The 20817-nt window shown below is 31.0% G+C and overlaps 2 protein-coding genes across 2 annotated transcripts in view; both read right to left on the bottom strand.

The window, feature by feature from the left end:
• Positions 1-497: 497 nt before the first annotated feature.
• LOC132732416 (tyrosine-protein kinase STK-like) overlaps positions 498-20817 on the bottom strand; it is a 40148-nt gene continuing 19828 nt past the window's right edge. The window contains exon 16 of the mRNA XM_060718835.1: positions 498-1172. Within this exon, the coding sequence (XP_060574818.1) occupies positions 1006-1172 (167 nt within the window). The 3' untranslated portion in view covers positions 498-1005. The remainder of the gene's footprint in view (positions 1173-20817) is intronic.
• Positions 5796-13535, bottom strand: LOC132732427 (uncharacterized). The gene is made up of 8 exons (XM_060718846.1): positions 13205-13535; positions 12682-13044; positions 11435-11530; positions 10702-10766; positions 9601-9739; positions 8455-8566; positions 7921-8025; positions 5796-7671 (listed from the first exon to the last, which is right to left on the bottom strand). The coding sequence occupies exons 2-8, from the start codon at positions 13025-13027 to the stop codon at positions 7572-7574; spliced, it is 963 nt and encodes a 320-aa protein (XP_060574829.1). The 5' UTR covers positions 13028-13044; positions 13205-13535; the 3' UTR covers positions 5796-7571.

Here is a 20817-nt window from a genome sequence, read left to right as displayed (position 1 = left end):
ATATAAATGTGTTTTTAAAAGCACATATCATCAGTACAAACGTCCTCTTGAAAAGATGTACAACAATGATAGTCTTCCTGAAATTCCTCAACATCTTCATCACTTATACTATCACACGTATCCTCTTTGAACGCATTCGGTACAAAGTCGTAGACATATGAAAACCAAACTTGTGATATATATTATGTAGTCAATACAAAAAATGGTAAAACAATGTTCACGGCGATATTTTCTATCGACAAAAGTTTTATCTTATAATACTAAACACTTGAATTATAATAAATGTATGTAAGTTTATAATCTTGGAATATTGTCGGATATAATAAAAGTTACCTGGATTTTATATCAGTGTTTGTTTTTCCTGCCACCTTGTCAGAATACGTGCCTATATCATTTGTAATAAACATATGACATACAACTAGCAAAATGAAATATCTTCTCTTTTATTTTTCATAGAATAACACAAAACAAGCTTAGTTATATGCATAAACATATGTGATCACATCAGTCCAGAAATATGCATGCAACCTCATTTAAAAGCTTTGTAAAAGTTGTACATCAAAGAAAACATTTCATCTATAGTTATTTTATGACTTTTGTTGAAAAAGAATAACCACAATTGACTTCTGTCTAAACTATTCTATTTCCACTAAACAACAAGCAGCAACAGCAACAGCAACCACAACAACAAGAACAACAACAATTATTTTTCTTGGTTTAACAGAAAGTAACATTTCTCACAATTTATTTCAGAAATAGTTTTATGTTTGAAGCTTTATTCCTCGTTAAGTTTTCGCAAATTACCTTGCTAAGCTATTGTCAATAACGTTTTATTAAACTGTATTAACTAGAATAAGATATATTAAATACTTCCAGGTATTTCTTGAGTTTAAGCAGATTTTACATTATAAATACGACATCTGCGAGCAATTAAAGCATTCAATTTGTTATTTATGTGTATATGTCTTGGGGCTGGAGTTCAATTGCAATTGCCACATTTCATAACTACAATTTTGTTACTTCAGAGTATGCGTTTTCACAGACTTCCACATAATTAGCAGGAAACATCCCACGTGCTCCATTTGCTGTTGTCCCTATCCACCAACCATCATCTATTGGTTCTATATTTGTTATGATATCGCCAGGATCAAAAGATATTTCGTCATCGTCTCCTGTATATATTTCAATTCTTGATATGAAATACTCAATATAGATTTTACACGAACACAAAGTTTTAAAATATTTTACATTATCAAATTTAAATACAAAGTTGGTTTAATTGTTAACTGCATATTGTATTTCTCTTTTACTATAAATTGCTATTAACTTTAAACTGTGTTACTTTTATAATACTTAACATCAATCTAGTTTTTGTCCTGACTTAAATATATGACCAATTTCTAACCAGTAACCTAGCAACGTTCAGAGTTGTGGATAAAAATATTCGATAAACAAAACATCTCTTCATAAAATTGTCAAATGTCTTTCAGAAAAGATTAGTCAAAAAATTAGTATAACAAACTCGTTGAAATTCATACCTGCTGTGTAATCGTACAAGGCAGTAACATCAAATCCTGGAGTTATATCAACACTTTTATTGCTTGTACTTTGAACCTCATGTACATCTGAAGTAAAATGAACAACGTGAGAGATTCACTTGCAAATTTTAAGAGGAAGGAAAAATGTAGAAATTATACATTTATATCATAAACAAATAGTTATCAAAACTCAAGAAGAACAAACTGTTTTTGGAGCCTTAGATATGATAAGAAAAGTATGAAGTGGAAATAATGTGGATCGAATTATTTTTACTCTTTCGTATCAATAGATTTCTTATGCCAGAGCACACTTCTCTTTAGTAAGCTACATTATCTTATATTGATTTTGTTTGCATCCTCGCAAAATACTTTTCACAAAAAAATCTTTGAGTAAGGAAAGCAAGCTTTCTATTGCGGACAAGTCGATTAGCTTTCCAGGACCGGTTCGGTGGATCAGCCGCAATGATATGACTTCAATTATGTGTTAAAATTCCCCCAAAAAACGAAAAAAAAAAACCCAACAAAACATAGAAAACACTTATATATACCCAAAAAAAAACAAACCTCGAAAATGTGTGACAATTAAACACAATATTCAAAAAGAAATTAGGCAATCGCTTTATATTATTTTCGAAGCGTATTGTAACATCTTACCTGTCTTTTTAACGAGTTTTACACTATCATGAATGTGTTCCTCTGAATCTGCCGATTTTTCCGTCAACTCCTCTTGATCTTTCTTTATTGTTCCACTCATATACATGTACTTCAACCCGACGTCTAGATTAAATATGTGTGCCAAACCAAATGATTAGAATAGACTGGCATAGATAGTGTTCTGTTAATTTAGATTTTTAGATTTAACGTTTTATAAAAACGTTAAGAGCAGAAGTGACAGAAAATATCATTTCATTTGCAATGACAATATTTATAGATGAAAGCCAGAAATATAACCAAAAAACTGAGTTTCTTTCGCTATAGATTACATTTTCCAAGAGCAATGTTTTATCAAGGATATACTCAAATATTGCAACCAAATGAGACAAAGAGAAAACAATTGCAAAACATCACTTAACAGCAAATGCGTGTACGAGGTAAAATAGGAAGGAAAGACAACATTTTACATTTAATATTCAACTCATTTATAAATGCGGTTTAAAACCTTAAATTCACATATTGAAATACTACATTGTTAAATTGGAAAAAAACTAACAAAAGCGTTACCTTTTAGAAGAGACTCAGATTCAACAGCGTCTTTAAAGTCATACAGAAGGTCTCCAAGAAATTCAAATGTAAGTCTACGTTCTGGAATCTGATGCCAACATTGAAGTATAGTGTTATACAATTCGACAGGGCATTGCATTGATCTTCTTTTTGGTATTGGCAGTCTAAGTCCATTGGATAAACTACGTTCAACCTGTTCCTTTTCAAAACCTGCAGGATTGTTACAAATGACGTTGATTTTATGATTTTATGTAACTACTATTATATTGTGACATTACTTAATTAAACAAAGCTATGTTTTGTTTTGAGGGAAATCTACTATGGAATAAAAATAGATTTGGAAAACAGGCAAGCTGAATAGTTTTTTCTTTACATTACGCAATTTTAAAAATATGAGTTGTCCCTGTAGTAATTGCATTCATGATTTCGACATCCCTCTTGTGCATTTATGAGTTTTCAGATATACACTCATTAGTTTATTGGCCAGTATATATGCATTTATAAAAATTAAGCAAGGGAAGTGGTGCTCTTTTGAATATATTATGTACAAAGTGTAAATATAAAGATACATTTTTGTACTTTTATTTTCCTTATAGAATGTAATTTTTAGGTTTTTCATTAATGTTTTCGTACTAAATTAATAATCTGAAATATAAAGTATTCAATTTCAACATAAATATTTGGGGTCATTTTTGAAAGTCATTGTCTTTGACCGATCGAGTCATGCACACGTTGATATGCAATTGCCAAGTACAGATTTTTGCTTTACTGTGAAATTGGAAAATTCCAGCATTGTGCGTTTTGTCTGACTGTTCTTTTGACTTTGTATTTATTAAAAGCTCTGACATTACCTGAATACGGAATTTCCCCAAAAGTGATCATTTCATACATCAAAACACCAAAAGACCATACGTCGGATTTTGTACTTAACGCAGTTTCGTTTGCTGTAACTTCTGGTGCCGTCCATTGCCATTCCATTTCATCTGAAAAATATATATTTAAACTGAAATATAGAAAATCAGCTTTATCACAAGTCACGCTTATCACAAAGCTAAAAATAACTTCAAGATAAACACCATTTACTTTTAATAAAAGCCCTGCTAAATGAATAAAATAAATCATAATTATTTTGCAATATTTTGCCACCTTGAAAAATTATAACAGTTAACTGCATAAAAAATTATAAATGATATAAGTTATTATGATTGTCTCTCTATTTACGTCAAATTAAAACTCAAATTTTGGAACTAGAAAATTAGTGATGTGATAATTATGTAGCCTTACCGAAACGCTTCTAACAGATGCAGTTGTACAAATCAAATAATTATTGTTGCCATTCAAGGATGTTTCCTTCAGTTTTCATCATGTATAGACAGAAAAACTACTGTTTCATTTCATTTCATAGGATTAATTAAATATTCAAGCTAAGCATTATCTTGGAATATCAAATTGTAACATTTCTATTGAAAAAATAAGAGGTCAAATTACAAACTTTTGATACTGGAAAAATTCATTATAGTTTAATGAGTAAACTTGGGCGTGAGAAATTAAACAAATTATGTAATATGTCTCATAATGCGTTTTGCAAAGCTCCAATGACAGTATTTAATAAACATCCCTCATAAATATTACGTCAGCCATGTGAATTTAAATTCCTACCTTGTCCATGTGTGTCGTTTTCACTGGTTTTCATAAGTTTTATCAGTTCTGGGTGCAATATCTTTAGTTTATCATGTTCACAAATTAAAACGTTTTCTGCTTTCAAATTGCCATGGACAATGCCTTTTTCTTCTAGAAATGCCATGCCATAAGCAATCTATTAAATATGTGAAAAGAACATTCCATGAACAGTTTATTTAAAAGATAATCAGTACGACTTGAATCATTTTAATGGCATAAAAGCTTTTTTCATTAGTGACATTTTAAAGAATAGTTAAAAGATTTGATATGAATAACATAAGTCATCGGGAAGTACTCTTACTTCATTCGAATGTTTGTTTGGTTAATTAAGTAACGTGTATAAACATGAAAATTGTGAAAGCAACAAAATTATAAATACTTCGAAGGGTTGTTTTTTGCCTCTGATCTAGAAATCTTATATGCTTTACCTCTGAAGACATACTGGTCATTTTTTTTAGAGATAAGGTTTTTCCAGCAATTTTTCTCAGGTTACTCTGTAGTGTGTCTTTGACGTTTTCCCCGAGTACAATCATAAATGGTTTCGGTTCAAGAACGACAGCTATCATTTTAACGAAGTGTTCACATTGTCGAAACTTAAACAGTAAGTTGGCTCCTTCTAAAAAAGGACCCAGTTCACTTTTGCATTTTGTCACGATGGTAACATCGAATGCATTGAACAATTTGCCTGTAATGAGGTAAAATAGAAATAATTAGAACGAATTAAAAAAAAGGCAATATAAATCTGCAGCTGTATATATTATATTCTTATTTATTTTTGCAAATATCTTGAAATCAGTCTCTTAAAATATATCTTTACTTCACATTGCACTAAACACAGAAAAAATAATTATACCTCTGACAAGCTCTCCAAAGTTGCCGACAGGAAATGAATTTACAAGTTCAATTGCATTTCTATCAATTTCTATTCTTCCTTGGATAAACAACAGGATTTTGCTTTGGAATTGTATACATTAGTTTGCACAGCAAACCATCAGCAAATTCTGTCACAAAATAAAGATCAGTAAGTACTTCAGTACAAAAAGTCTTAAAATGGCAACACGTGTTAGATTACTAAAATACGTCATATAGTAACATTGAAAGATATGTTTTATCGCGTTTTCTTCTTTTGCCATATAGTAACCGTATTTATTACAAACCATCTGTACATACAAATTGTCGCTTACATGCATCCATATGCATCAAATTTGGAAAACATGTTTATACCATGTATATCAACTTTGTTTAATTATGTTAAAAATTAGAATTGCATACATTATTTAAAAGCAAACCTACTAATATCAACACATAAATACCAATTTTATGTCGAAACATCTTACGTTTATAGTGTTCCACATGCGAAAAGATGTCGCTGAATTTTTGTTTAGGGCTGATGAACAGTCGATCATTTTGAGACTTGATACGATAGTGTTTAACAACTCCTTGATTTGAACAAATACTTGGTACCCTCATTGTTAGGACAAAAATCCGTCCCCCTTAAAATTAACAGAAACGGAGTGTTAAGTCATTTGGATATATAACATATGAGCAGTATCAATGCAAACAAACTGTTTTGTTTCACGTTTTTTATATTGACACGTTCTATGATGTCCTGTCTTGTTAATTGTCGTCAGCGGTATTTCCTTTCCATCCCCTGGAATGTCCCTTCCCTCCTTTCCATTCTCTTGTGCCCTCTCCCGTTTATTTTTCGGAAACTACTGACTATAGTGTCGCCGGGGTTGTCTGAGGCTGCTTTCTGTGAACAAATCCTTGAAGTCTTTATTTCTCATTTTTTGCAGTTCTTTTTCGCTTCCTTTTTTTACGCAAAAGGTTATAAATATATTGTTTTCGAAATTTACTATCTCGGTTTGACAAATGATTTTGGTATCCTCATCAAACTTACACGGACGTAATTCTCTTATTATTCTCATCAGGCACGTATTTGTCAGCTTTGTTTAGTGAGGGTTAGGTCTGAAAAAATATGGTGATCGAGGGGATGGGGGGGGGGGGGGCTATGATATATTGAAAATAAGAATCCCTAAAGAAAGCCCAACACGGCAAAATTGAAAAGTTGCAGGCTTGGTTTGATTGAACCTATTCATGGACGGTACTGTAAAATGCAATCTACTGCCCACACCCCCTAGCACCGGCTTTTGCAGAATTAAACATTTACATGAACTGGTACATTTTTGAATATTGAACATCCGCAGATGTGTTCATATGGCGGTTATTATGGAACCTTCAATGTGACACGTATGTGCCATTCCATGAAAAGCGGCATATGGTCCCCAAGTAAAAAAATGCGTGTGCCCTAGACGAGAAAAAAATGGGCGGAACTAAATAAAATAGAATTTTGAAAGGGGATCAGAAGTTATGAAGCCTGCATTTCACAGATACGACGTCAGAAGAAATATCTAAAAAGCAGGCCACATATCCTCAGGGTGATTCAATAGTATTTCAAGTTAGGAATACTGGAACCACCCAAACAAGAAAATAACCGAATAGAAAGAACTTAATTACCACACGCACAACAATATTGTCGTGCTGAACGATCTTTAAGGATCGGAAATATAACATCTCTGACTGAATGTACCGGGCGACTTTTTACAGCCTCCACACCACATTCACTTATGCATTGCATCGCGACATCATTTGTGTGGACTGAGGTATCGTTATAATTATGTCAAATCCCACAACGGAAAAGACATGAGCGGAAAATAATTATTTTTAATGTCTTTATAGTGGCCGCCCTATTCTTCCTAAACCATGTAACTTTGAACTTTTCCATTCGCTCACTGTTGTGTGAACTTGACTCACTTCGGCTGCAATCATTCTTTGGACCCTTATTTAATTTGGCAGACCCGAGGTATAAATCCATATGAAATTGTCTGTCAAGGATTAAAAAGCTATTGCTATTACCGATATGTACCCAGCCCTTTCACTTTGCCAAAACACTTGGGTATATTATATAGGTTATTTCTGAATGTGAGTAGACAATAACAGCATAAAATAATAATCCTGCAAGTAGCAAACCTGAATCTGGTTCAAAACATTTAACAATTTGAATGAAGGAAAAAAAAGTGATTTACTCTCATATTTTAGCACCATAAACCTGTAATGACGAAAAATTTAAAGTTACGCACTGTCAGATGGACGTATAAGGAATGTTCCCACACGAGTGTCCGGATTGCTCATCAATTCCTGAGATGCGTGTGAGCTAATATCATACCACCAGCTGAAATATTGCAAAGCTTCAATAAGTTAAAGTGTGTGATATATAAATTATAATATTTCTACTGATCAATGGGCTAAATCAGACAAAATAAATAAGATTTTGATTTTGAAAATATTAAACGGGTGCAGACAATTGAATATCAAGATAAAACTACAATGTAAATTTCAGCAATATGTTTGAACTTAAGACCTTGTTTTAAATAGTTACGGGTGCAGACAATTGAATATAAAAATAAAAAGATTCTCATACTCCTGTGATATTAGTTTTAGGCTGGCATGACAGATATATGCAATTGGAACGAAGCCTTTCTCTCCCGTAGACAAATGTTCAGCATAACACCAATCAGAGTTATCACTGAAATGAAATAATACAGAAGAGTAGGTTTCATTAAAATACAATGTCTCTACGAAAATGCAGATACAAGTGACACATCTGAAAAATTAGATTATTCCGTTGAAATCAAAATTGGGGATATCAAATTTATTGAAGTGTTCCAAATCGTTAAGAAATTAATTGCCAAGGAATCAAGAGTAATTATGAAGTTTCGTAACACAGCTTAAACCCATAAATAAATGAGGATATTTGTTTGTTTGTGTGTAAGATGAAATTTTATTTCATCGAGTTGGCTTTAAAAACAGTATTCTCACGAGTGGCATAGCCACATAGTGAAAGTATCAAATATAATTTTCACAGATAACTTAGTATTCCACTAAAAAGCATAAAATAAGATTTGGCTAGTATTCACTTGTCAGATAAACTCATATTATAACATTTGTCTTTTACCTTGTGATATCGTCACGGATTTTAAGTTTGTCTAGCTTTTTGAAGCTTATCTCATCGTCAGAAAACTTTTGAAAATCATATATTGCTGCTACTATCTTCGCTCCAGAAACGGCTGAAGTAAACATTCGTGTCATATAAACTACTTTTATTTTCGACAAATAGACATATAAGTAAACGCGACACACAAATTATTAACAGTTTTCAATATAGAAATATTTTTATTATGTACAAATTTCAAGTAATTACTTATAAACAAGGCGGGGGTTTTCAAGAGGGGACATAGTTGATTTCTATTTGGTTGTCATGCCCCCTGTTAGAAATACCTTTAATTGCCATTAATTTGTTTGTTTGCACTTTTTGAGCTAACACAAGATCAAATAAATGTTCGTAATTGGTGTCTCCGTAACCATATCAACAACATATCTTCCTCGATGAAGATGTTAAAATAACTTGCAAAATTTTCAAAACTGTGCTCCTTAAAAATAAACAACAATGAATCTGGCTTTTGAACTTATCGATTTATGGTATAATTGAGATTTGTTCCGTTTTTATTGGTTTTCATATTTTTTGCAACAATATCAGCACTGAGTAGTGAAAAATAACCAGCAAGTTGTATTTCATTTTCTACAAAAACAAAACCGTGAATGAAAAAGTTTTAACAGCGCTACTATTTCCTAGAAAAAATGCAAATAAAGTAGTGCACTTTCGAAAACCTTTAAGTTTTCGAACTTTATAGAGTGGTAAAAGATTGGTTATAATTGTTATGTACACAGAAATAACTTAATAAATTTAATAAGTTTTCAGCAATTTACACCATTTAAAGTTTCTTTGAAAGCAAGACAGCAATTATTTTCTAAGTGAACCAATGCAGTAATCCAATAAAGTTTCAGGGATTTTATGTAATATATAAGTACTTATAAATTACTGAAATGATCGAGACAGTATGAAATTTGTAATGAAGATATCGAAAATTTTGAAAATAAATTCTTGGCTGGAACGACATCGTTACTTGTTTCCCCTAATTTTTGTAAGGCTAAGTTTAAGCGTAAGTACATATTCAAGGCTTTTTAATAACTTAATCTTAATACATTAAATATCACTGTGTTGTCTCAAAATTTATATATTTATGTTTTTAAAAGCACATACCATCGGTACAGACGTCCTCTTGAAAAGATGTGTAACAATCATAGTCTTCTTGAACGTCCTCAACATCTTCATCACTTATACTATCGCACGACTCCTCTTTGAACGCATTCGGTACAAAATCGTAGACAGGTTCCCCAACCTATGAAAACCAATTTTGGTATAAATGTAGTAAATTCGTATTTAAAACATGGTTCACGGTGTTTTCTTCTATCGACAGAAGATTTTATGCTCCCAGAAGGATGAGCCTATAGTCGCCGCTTTGTCCGTCCGTCCGTTATTCTTGTCCGGGACATAACTTTGAAACAGCAAAGGTATCAACATGAAACTTTGTAGGAAGATAAATCTTATTGAGTAGAAGTGCAGTGCAAAAGAACCATAATTATGTCTTGCCTTTCCTTGGAGTTATTGCTCTTTTTCATTTTACACTTTGAGCTTTGTCCGGGACATATCTCTATTATAATAACTGTTAAAGATATCAACATGAAACTTTGTAGGTAGATAGATCTCATTTGGTAAATGTGCAGTGCAAAAGAACCATAACTCTGTCTTGCCTTATCTTGGAGTTATTGTACTTTGTTCATCTTTACACTTGGAACTTTGTGCGGGACATAACTCTGAAACCATAATAGGTTTCAACATGAAACTTTGTATATGTACGTAGATTGATCTCATTAAATAGAAGTGAAGTGCAAAAAGCCTTAACTCTGTCTTGCTAAATTTTGTAGTTATTGCCTTTTGCTCATTTTAACACTTAAACTTTTGTCTGTCACTACAAAAGGTATACTTTCCTGTGTCCAAAACCTGTTCGGGGAGCATCATTCGGTTCAACCGGTTCTTGTTTTTTTATCATGCAAGTTAAGTTTAATATTAAACACTTGAATTATAAATGTATGTAAGTTTGAAATCTTGGATAAATTGTCGAATATTATAATATGTTTAATGAATTATTATCAGTTTCTGTTTTTGGCTGCAGCTTTGTCAGAATACACGCGTTACAAACTGAGTAAACAGATGACATACAACTAGTGTATTTTGTCAAAAGTTGAATTATGGAAAAATACACATGAACTAAAACGATAAGTTAAATGTTATAGAAAATACCTCTCTTTTGGCAGTTTTCTTTTTGATGATCTGTTTCATGCGTTTGAAAAAGGCCCGGATCTTTCCTGTCAAAGAGGATTAAAAGTATCATCAAATTTTGCTCCACAAAATTTATCATCATCACTTTGACTACTGATAGCTTAAAAAATGATATAGGGGCGGGGATAAAAGAAACAGGCAAGACAGGTTATAATATAATGATTTAAAAAAGAAGAAGATAATAAGAATTAGTTGTCAAACAATATTTGCACTAAATACACGATATCTGGACATTACTTTACCTAATTTTTACTATTTGAAATATTACAAACAGTATACAATGTAACTGTAAACAGTATAGTATGTACGAATAAACGGCAGCAGAAAATACAATTTAACACTTACAGGGCATATTACGAAAATCAATAAAGTGAAACAACATCTCGTTTAAACAAGGATTCCTTACTGATATGACAATAAACATTACGAAGGGAGATTAAAGTTCAAGGAACGAGGCCTTAAAAATCTAAATGCAACGACATTCTGACAGATATCACACGGATAGGAGCAGAGCTTACGTTAAATTATAAGTTCATAAATTTGCAGGATGAAGGGAATGTACAAAAATTAGAAAGGCGTGAAGGAGCAAAATTTGAAGGGGTGGAAAGGTTAGCGACAATTTGTAAAACGACATAATAAATCCTTTTAAGTAAGTGTGTTTCATTTGAAGTCATTTTGTTTCATATTTACTTACCCTCCCTTTCAACATATTCTTCACTCCCGATGTCATAATTCACCATTTCTTCATTATCTGAACTATTATCTTCTCCTTCTTTCTTAACAAGACGATCTAGATCCATAAAAACACAATGAATAAGCAAGCAACTCCATTAAAGAATACTAAAAGGCAATACATCGTGTTTAGGATACATTCTTATTATATATTTCATGATCATGATTATCAGCGTTCGAAATTGTATGCTCATAATACAATATATAAAGTTTGTACTAGTTTGGCATTGTGTCAATTTAATTATGTCATTTGCAAATACGAACTTATGTTTAACTGATATATCAAAATTTTATGGTCTGCATTCATTAGTTTCATATTGCAGTTGTGAAGCAATGAACGACGTATTTCATACAAAATCAAATCTGTGTTGTTTCAAACTAAGTATTTTATTATTTTATCTTGGAAAAGTGCTGCCTTCTTCAAAACAATGTCTCGAAAGCTATTAATAGCGCGTCAGTGACGTTCGTTTCTGAAAATAAAAGATCGGGAAACGAATCGTTCGCTATTCTAATTGATATTATGTATAGAGAGCGGGCAGGTAAATATGTACTGCACATATTTTTCCACATTTAATGTAATCATTAAAATATATGCATGCATTTTTATTGAATATTTGACTTAAACTTATGGAAAATAAATTTCTTATTACCTCCCTTTATTTACATGAGATGTTTAATTCGGTAATATCTTTATAATCAATGCTTTTTGGAACTTAGAATATTGATAAATCTTAATTTGAGCATCATATTTATGATATAAAACCATAAAAAAGTGTGTAACAGGATCTTTAATTATACAAAATCATAATACTTGTCAAACAAAAAATTAAAGAAGACCTACAGCAGGGATCATCCTTCTTATATGATGCTCATCTTTGCGTAAAATATTTTTCTATGAAATTTTACCGAATATGTCTTATTTGAATATAAGAATGAATAAATTATGTATTGGAAGCAATGTTCCATACAATAAGTCAAATAAAGTTGGTCTTTTTAAAAAAAAAGCTACACAGTTTTTTAATGGCACACTCTATTGTTATTGTGACCACCTGTAGTGAGTAAAATTTTAAACATAACTTATCTACTTAGTGTGAAGTCAAAGCCTGTTAATTTTATATTTACAAAGAAACTGTGTAGCAATTATCAATATTTTCTTATGACAAATTTGAGCACAGGTTATCTTTAAAGCAATATCCTGATCTAAATCACCTTCTAACGGCGTTCCTAGTATCTCCTCTTGATCTTTTAAATATTTCCCTCTTGAATCAGGCTTTATATTTATTTTTGTTTGAAAAACCGTATCATCTTGTTTGAACTCTGATGTTTTGTCTTTCTGATCAATGCTTTTTACTTCAGTAATAATGACTTCCCCATCACTTTCTTCAGAAACCTGATACATTAAGTCATCAGCAAAAATAATGTTCTCCTCCATGAATACATCACTTGCTTTATTTAACATATTAAGCCACTTAAGTTTTCCTCCGATATCTAGAAACCAGAATTTATTTACTCTCTTCAGTCTCAATTTTACATTTTTACTTATGTCTGTCTCCATTCTGTGCGCGATTACTTCTGAAAACATGTAAATGTTGAAAATATAAATTAAAGTTTATAAGGGTTGATCAACACTTATAGTTGTAAGTACTTTTTATATTTTGCAGGTAATCAATTGATTCATTATAAACTTCGGAACTTGTTAGTACTAAAATATTGTAATAAAAATAAGACTCACTTTAAATTGAAAATGGGACCTTATACTCGTACTCCTTTAATGTTCTTTGCAAATATGTAATTATGTGTTTCTACTTAATAAACAAAGCAAAGTATGTCAACGGTATAAAAGTAAACTTTAAAATGTTCAACAATCAATTCACTTCCGTGTTCTAGTTTTCGCAAATAAGAAAAACATGTATTTAAAGCGCGAATGAGCATATTCTGTTGAGACAAGAAAATCATTGTGAATTGTTTGATAATTTACAGTTTGTGTTTTTCTTCATCAAAACAAATAAGAAATATGAAGCTAATAACTAAACGCAAGGCAAGAAACTAAAACCCTGAAATATGCTTGTCAAATGCGAGTTAAAGTGAGATTTTCAATCATTTAATAACTAAATGTCATCTAACTTACATACCACGACACGGTAAATCAGTCAAGTATAAATTATGTTTGAATATTATACAAAATTAAACCTACCTACCTTTATTTGCTCATTCGTTGGGGTAACACGATTTATCACTAAACGCAAACAAACATCACATGTGCAGATTGATACTATTTCTTGGCTTTAAGTAATAATTTCTTGTTTTAAACGTTTAGATAAAATAATTCTACCCTAACAACTCAGAACAGTTAATTAAAAGAAATAAACTTAGCTTCCAAAATTTAACTAATTCGTTTTATAAGCTTCCACTAACTAACTTCAGGTTAAGTAATTACATTTTGATAACTACAGCCTTCGGCGCGCTAGGACCAGTTATGTGTCAATGTACCATACTATCTAAATAAACTTTAAACTTTCAACTCTAAATGTCATCATTTTTTTAATCCTTTCATTCACAACTATGAATCTTTATATTACTAGTTACTTTAGATAACACATTTAAAGTTAAGATAAACTGCCTGCTTAAAACCATGGTTTTAACCATTCAAATACACATGCTTGAGTTCAAGTGCCATATAAAGATAAAAAAAACGGAGTACATCCAACAAATGATATAACAATGAATAAACAGTGTATTTTCAACTTCGATTTCAAACTTGTTATTTGACAGAATATGTTATCTTTTAACTATATAAAGAATTTGAATATAGAATTAGTGATGCACGAAAATACCATAGAACGTACTTCAATATGCATACACCTATGTTCTCACAACAGCTCCGCATCACGAAGCCTATCAAATTTTATAGTTTTGAAAAAATATGTGCATGTATGACAATTCAAACATAAATGGCTTAAACAATCATGGATAATCCAAGTTGTATTTGTTAAAGTATTATTGAATTCAATTCATTTCAATTCAATATTTTATTTGGCATTAAACTACATATAGCATATAGCCATTATTACATAATAAAGGTAAAGTGTAAGACATTTTACAATAATTCAAAACTGACTAATATAACGTAAAAGTTACGGTTGAATAAATGTTGTAAAATGTAAAAGTAATTTTTATATTTTTTATTTATTATTTATTTATTAATGCAAAATCAAAGGAACAAAAATGGAATCCTCGACATTTATCAAATGGAAAAATGAGCATAAACAATTTGACATTATTATATGTAGATCTATCTTGATATTTTACAAAATGTTCCTACCTATTAAAAAGTATCAAGGTATTCTTTTTTTGAACTATATCTTTTTTTAAATTATAACAAAACCTCCAGTATATTTTATCTCTTCTAAAATTTCCATAAAAAGACATCAAACATACAATAAAAACAAATAAAAATCATGTGAGGGTAATGAAAAGTTGACTGGTCTTCAATGGGCACATTTTTTAAGTACCGGTATTTCAAATATCGAAAAAACAATAGAAATGTATCATTTCGATATTCTGAAAATATTACTTGAGAAAGACATGTTTATAAAGTTATAAATGATTTTGTATGACCAATAATATTGTTCTAGAACACTTTATTATCTACGATATAAATATAATATTATGAAAAAACGGATCATGTACCTCACACTTGCCAACGACATACATACATAAATTGTTCGTGGTTTGATGTTATTTTGATACTAAATACTATCAAAATAAATATTAATTGTTTAAATGTCTTCAAAAGACAAATTTACTGTGCATTATTCTACAACAATGCACTCAAAATTGATATCTATTTCCTAAACATTAATTTTATTCTAAGGAAACAAAATGAAAATCTTTATTTACATCGCAATTGAAACGTACGCGTGTTACTTCTGTTGTTGTGTCTGTAACCATTTTGTTTTGAACCCAGGCAAAAAGAAAATTCGTCCTCAGTCGATATACTTTACAAATTTTATATATGTATTTAATGTATCATGGTGATTAGAATGTCAAAAAGCTTTAGATATGTCCAAAGAATTATAAAGCGGAAAATGAAAGGAATTAATCTATTCTTTTGAGTTACTCAAGGCTTTAAATAGCGTATGTAATGCACTATAGGAAAAGGCCATATTATCTGTTAATTGCAGATAAAAGAGAAATACCAGCGGTACAAAAATCTTTTAATATACATTATTTATTTAACAAAAAAAAAATACAAGGTCAGCCCTCAATCAAAAAATGTGAAGCACAACATAAATGCAGTGTGTGCATGTTTGTGGTATTCTATTCTTTCTATTGGATCTTTTTCTAGTTTTCTAGTAGTGGTGCCAAAATTTCAATTCGAATACTGTATAATCACCCTAAAGATATGTTTCCTGCTTTTTGAAGTTTTGTCTGTGATATGAAGGCTTTATAACCTCTCATCCCCCTCCCTGTCAAAATTCCATTTTATTAAGTTCCGTTGGGACCATACGTCGCTTTTCATGAAATTACTTAAATGCTTTATGGTAACTGCCTTATACATTGTTTCTTTTAATTCAAATATTTCACCATTTTAATGTTTAAATTTTGAATTTTGCTTATTTATAAACCGGCGCTAGGGAGCATAGACGATATCTTGCAAGTACCACTAGCGTCCTTGGTCAGATTCAGTTAAACCGAGCCTGCAAATTTTCAAATTTGCCGTTTGGGCGTTTTAAAGGATTCCGTTTTTCTTATTTTATGATTTTGAAGCGTTGCATAATACATTATACGCTATAACAACGCTTTTAAGATTAAAATCAGTACCTTCTTTGAATCATCCGATTCATCTTTCAGCTCTTCTGTTCCATTTTTAATGTCCCACTCATGTACATGTTTTTAAGCTGTAATCTGATGAAATTAATATAAATGTAGATTCATATGTAAATGATTGAAATATGACAGAGGAAGAATGTTATTCAACCGTTATTAAGGACAAAGTTTAATACTTAAAGGAAGTCTTCTTTTAGATCTATCTGGATATTTTACAAAATGTTCCTACCTATTAAAAAGTATCAAATTATTCTTCATTTGAACTTTATCTTTTTTTTAATTATACCAATATCTCCAGTATATTTTATTTTATCATTTCGATATTCTGAAAATATTACTTGAGAAAGACATGTTTATAAAGTTATAAATGATTTTGTATGACCAATAATATTGTTCTAGAACACTTTATTATCTACGACATAAATATAATACTATGTAATAACGGATCATGTACCTCACACTTGCCAACAATATACATACATAAATCGTTCGTGGTTTGATGTTATTTTGATACTAAATACTATCAAAATAAATATTAATTGTTTAAATGTCTTCAAAAGACAAATTTACTGTGCATTATTCTACAACAATGCACTCAAAATTGATATACATTTCCTAAACATTAATTTTATTCTAAGGAAACCAAATCTTTATTTACATCACAATTGAAACGTACGCGTGTTACTTCTGTTGTTGTGTCTTTAACCATTATTTTTGAACCCAGGCAAAAAGAAAATTCGTCCTCAGTCGATATACATTACAAATTTTTATATATGTATTTAATGTATCATAGTGATTAGAATGTCCAAAAGCTTCAGATATGTCCAAAGAATTATAAAGCGGAAAATGGAATGAATTAATCTATTCTTTTGAGTAACACAAGGCTTTAAATAGCGTATATAATGAAATTTAGGAAAATGCCACCTTATCTGTTTATTGCAGGTAACAGAGAAATACCAGCGGTATAAAAAATTTAATATACATTTTATATTCAACAAAATAAATGCAGATTGTGCATGTTTGTGGTATTTTATTCTTTCTATTGGATCTTTTTCTAGTTGGGTGGTGCCAATATTCTAATTCGAATACTGTATAATCACCCTAAGGATATGTTTCCTGCTTTTTAAAGTTTTGTCGGTGATATGAAGGCTTTATAACCTCTCATCCCCCTCCCTGTCAAAATTCCAGTTTATTTAGTTTCGCCCATTTTTTCTCTTCTTTACATGCATTCTTATATTTGGGGACCATACGTCACTTTTCATGCAATGACTTAAATGCTTTATGGTAACTGCCGTATACATTGTTTCTTTTAATTCAAATATTTCACCATTTTAATGTTTAAATTTTGAATTTTGCTTATTGATAAACAGGCGCTAGGGAGCATAGACGATATCTTGCAAGTACCACTAGCGTCCTTGATCAGATTCAGTTAAACCGAGCCTGCAACATTTTCAAATTTGCCGTTTTGGGCGTTTTAAAGGATTCCGTTTTTCTTATTTTATATGATTTTGAAGCTTGACATATTACATTATACGCTATAACAACGCTTTTTAGATTAAAATCAGTACCTTCTTTGAATCATCCGATTCATCCTTCAGCTCTTCTGTTCCATTTTTAATGTTCCACTCATGTACATGTTTTTTAAGCTGCAATCTGATGAAATTAATATAAATGTAGATTCATATGTAAATGATTGAAATATGACAGAGGAAGAATGTTATTCAACCGTTATTAAGGACAAAGTTTAATACTTAAAGAGATGTCTTGATTAGATCACGGACTTTAATAAAAAGCTTCAGAACTATGTTGTTAATGGACCTTTAAACAAATAAGTAGGGAAGATACGCACAAGATGGAAAGTTCATCATCTGCAGTGACCTTGTCTTTGCATATATTGACCTAAATCTCATGTGGCACACTCGGTATCATGAATGATCGTGACCGTTTGCGCTAAAGATGATGACTTAATGGTCCCTTTACATATTTTCAATTTGACATTTTCCTCTGCATTTTATGCGCGTCACTCAACCTCACAATGATGATCATTTGTACCAATATATATGCATCCTGTAATACATGTAAACAGTTTTCTTCAGGCAAGCGTTTTTCAAAGAGAATTAAGTGTGACCTTGACCTCTGACTTAGAGATCGGGTTTATGTCCAGAGCACTACTCTCATGACGGTGAGCAATTCTATAAAGTAAAATTAGAATTCCTTCTTGCATGTAGGAGATATGCTCCAGGCGATATCAGGATATTAAATCATCCCTAGTGACATGACCTTGCAAATATTTATCTAAATTACATGTGTCACACCTGTAGTCATGATAGTAACCATTTCTGTTACAATTCATCAAGAAATGACGACAAAATGGCCCCTATACACATCTTCATATTTTTATCTTTATTTTGACCTGTATGTATGACCTCTACCTTTATTTTGCGCGAAACACTCAGCTTCACAATTGTTAACATATGTACCATGTTATATTTAAAGCCCTTATGATTGTGGAAGTTTTTCTCCGGACAAGCGTTTATCAATTAGCTCTAAGTGTGACCATTTACCTTAAGACCAGGATCATACATTGAGCTATACGTCTCATGGTGGGGAAATTTCTTTCAAGTGTTATAAACATTCTTCCATGCATGTGGGAGAATGCTCTAGACACACTCAGGATTAGTACTCTTGACCTTTCATATAGTGACCAAAATTATATGTGCCACAGTCGCAGTCATGCCTATGACCAATTGTGTTACAATCCATCACGAAATAATACGTCCTGTTTTTTCAAAAGTGCTAATAAAAAGGACAAGCCTTTATGTGGATACCAATTACTAATAAATAATTTTTAAAAGATGAATTAGGTTTGAAAAATTTCATCATCCAAATGTGTTTTGTGATGTAAAAATTAAAAAAGAATTACATATATATCTTTTACTATAAGTACTTATCAGAATGCAGTTGTGTGGCATAATTAAAACACCAACAGGCAATGAATTTTTCAAACACATTCCCATTACATAATTAGTAATCAAAAAGTTTTGGAAGGAGTTCCAGAAAACATTATTTTCTTTGTAGAGCAAATTTTAACATGTACAGGAATAAACATAAAGAAAGTGTTGTTTTTTCCTTTAGATTAAAAAAAATACAGTTAATTTTGTAAAAGATGTTTTGTGGAAAAGATTCCAATAAATGAATAAATACACAATTTTTGCAATATGCTAAGAAAAATGAGAGATATTAAATGTCTTTTGTTTAAATACCATGTATACAATGCAACATATAATCAATCACCGCAGGAAAAAACACAGCATTTTAAAGCTCAAATGACGTCAATGTATGAAAAATGTTCTTGTCAAACGTAATGCATAAAACATGATGAATATAGATCATAATTGAAAATCTTTTCATCTGTCTACATGAAAGACTGAGACTCCAATGGGGCAGCGGTAACGAACATTCCAAATAGGAAAAAAAATACATGTAGTAAGAAAGAAAATTAAAGAAATGAAACTCTTCTCAAGGTACATCCGCTTAATGAATTATTTCCACTGAAAAAGCCCTTAAATCTTGACTCCCGTAACTTTCTCCATAACTTATCAGTTAATAATCGTCTCTATCATTGGACGTTGTTTTAAGTTTTAAATATTATATATAGCTGAAAGGTAGCTTACGACATCATTCGCTGGTATAGGTTCATATTTTCTGGGAGTGAGAAGGTGAAAAAGTGAAAGGGCACAAGAGAGAGAGAAATGCACGTTTATATATATATTTTTTGTTTGTTTGTTTGTTGTTTTTTTTTTTTGGGGGGGGGGGGTTCTGATTTCTATTACAAAAAAAATGAAAATGCGATAAAACAGTTATAGTTTATGAAACTTGTTCGTTACGGAGGTTTAACACTGGCTGGTGCGACATCTCGGGATGTTTCTTTAAAAAAATTGTTTCGACCTAACGGCCTCGATACTTTTTAGCAAAACACCCCTTGATGTCGCCCAAGCCAGTGTTATATCCTTGTAACTAACTCGTTTCATATATTATAACTATTACATATCTTAAGCTATATTGTAACCTCTTCTCATAACGATATATTTATTTATATATATATATATTCCGAAATCTGATGCCAACATTGAAGTATTGTGTTATATAATTTGACAGAACACTGCATTACGTTTTTTGGTATTGGTAGTCTAAGTCCGTTAGATAAACCGTGTACAGCGTTTTCCTTTTCAAAACATGTAATAGTGCCACAAATAACGTTTTTCAATGTTATTAGTAGTATTTTTTGATTCGCTTTTACTAAGATAAACAGTGCTATGTAATCCTCTACTTTAAACGGTACGCAATCTTTGAACTTACTTTCCCCACTTGTAAATGTTAACAGTTGCTGTTAACTTTGGTATCTGCATCCCTCTTTTGCATGTTTAAGTGTTTAGATACAAACTCATTATATCATAGTAATACCTTAATGAATTTAACAATTAGCCTATAAATTGTATGCATATAAAAAATGAA

The sequence above is a fragment of the Ruditapes philippinarum genome, unplaced genomic scaffold, assembly GCF_026571515.1.
Source record: "Ruditapes philippinarum isolate M1 unplaced genomic scaffold, ASM2657151v2 ctg2361_1_1_1_1, whole genome shotgun sequence".
NCBI lineage: Eukaryota > Metazoa > Mollusca > Bivalvia > Venerida > Veneridae > Ruditapes > Ruditapes philippinarum.
The sequence above is the reverse complement of the archived record's forward strand: the minus strand, read 5'-3'. Positions and strand labels throughout refer to the sequence as shown.

What these genes read in the sequence shown, in the direction of transcription:
- LOC132732427 (XM_060718846.1), bottom strand. Translation starts at nt 13,027, where the DNA reads ATGGAGACAGACATAAGTAAAAATGTAAAATTGAGACTGAAGAGAGTA. An exon ending in ACTAGGAACGCCGTTAGAAG is followed by an intron (nt 11,531 to 12,681) that starts GTGATTTAGATC and finishes TTATGGATCTAG; the next exon opens with ATCGTCTTGTTAAGAAAGAA. An exon ending in AGAGGACGTCTGTACCGATG is followed by an intron (nt 8,567 to 9,600) that starts GTATGTGCTTTT and finishes TGTTTACTTCAG; the next exon opens with CCGTTTCTGGAGCGAAGATA.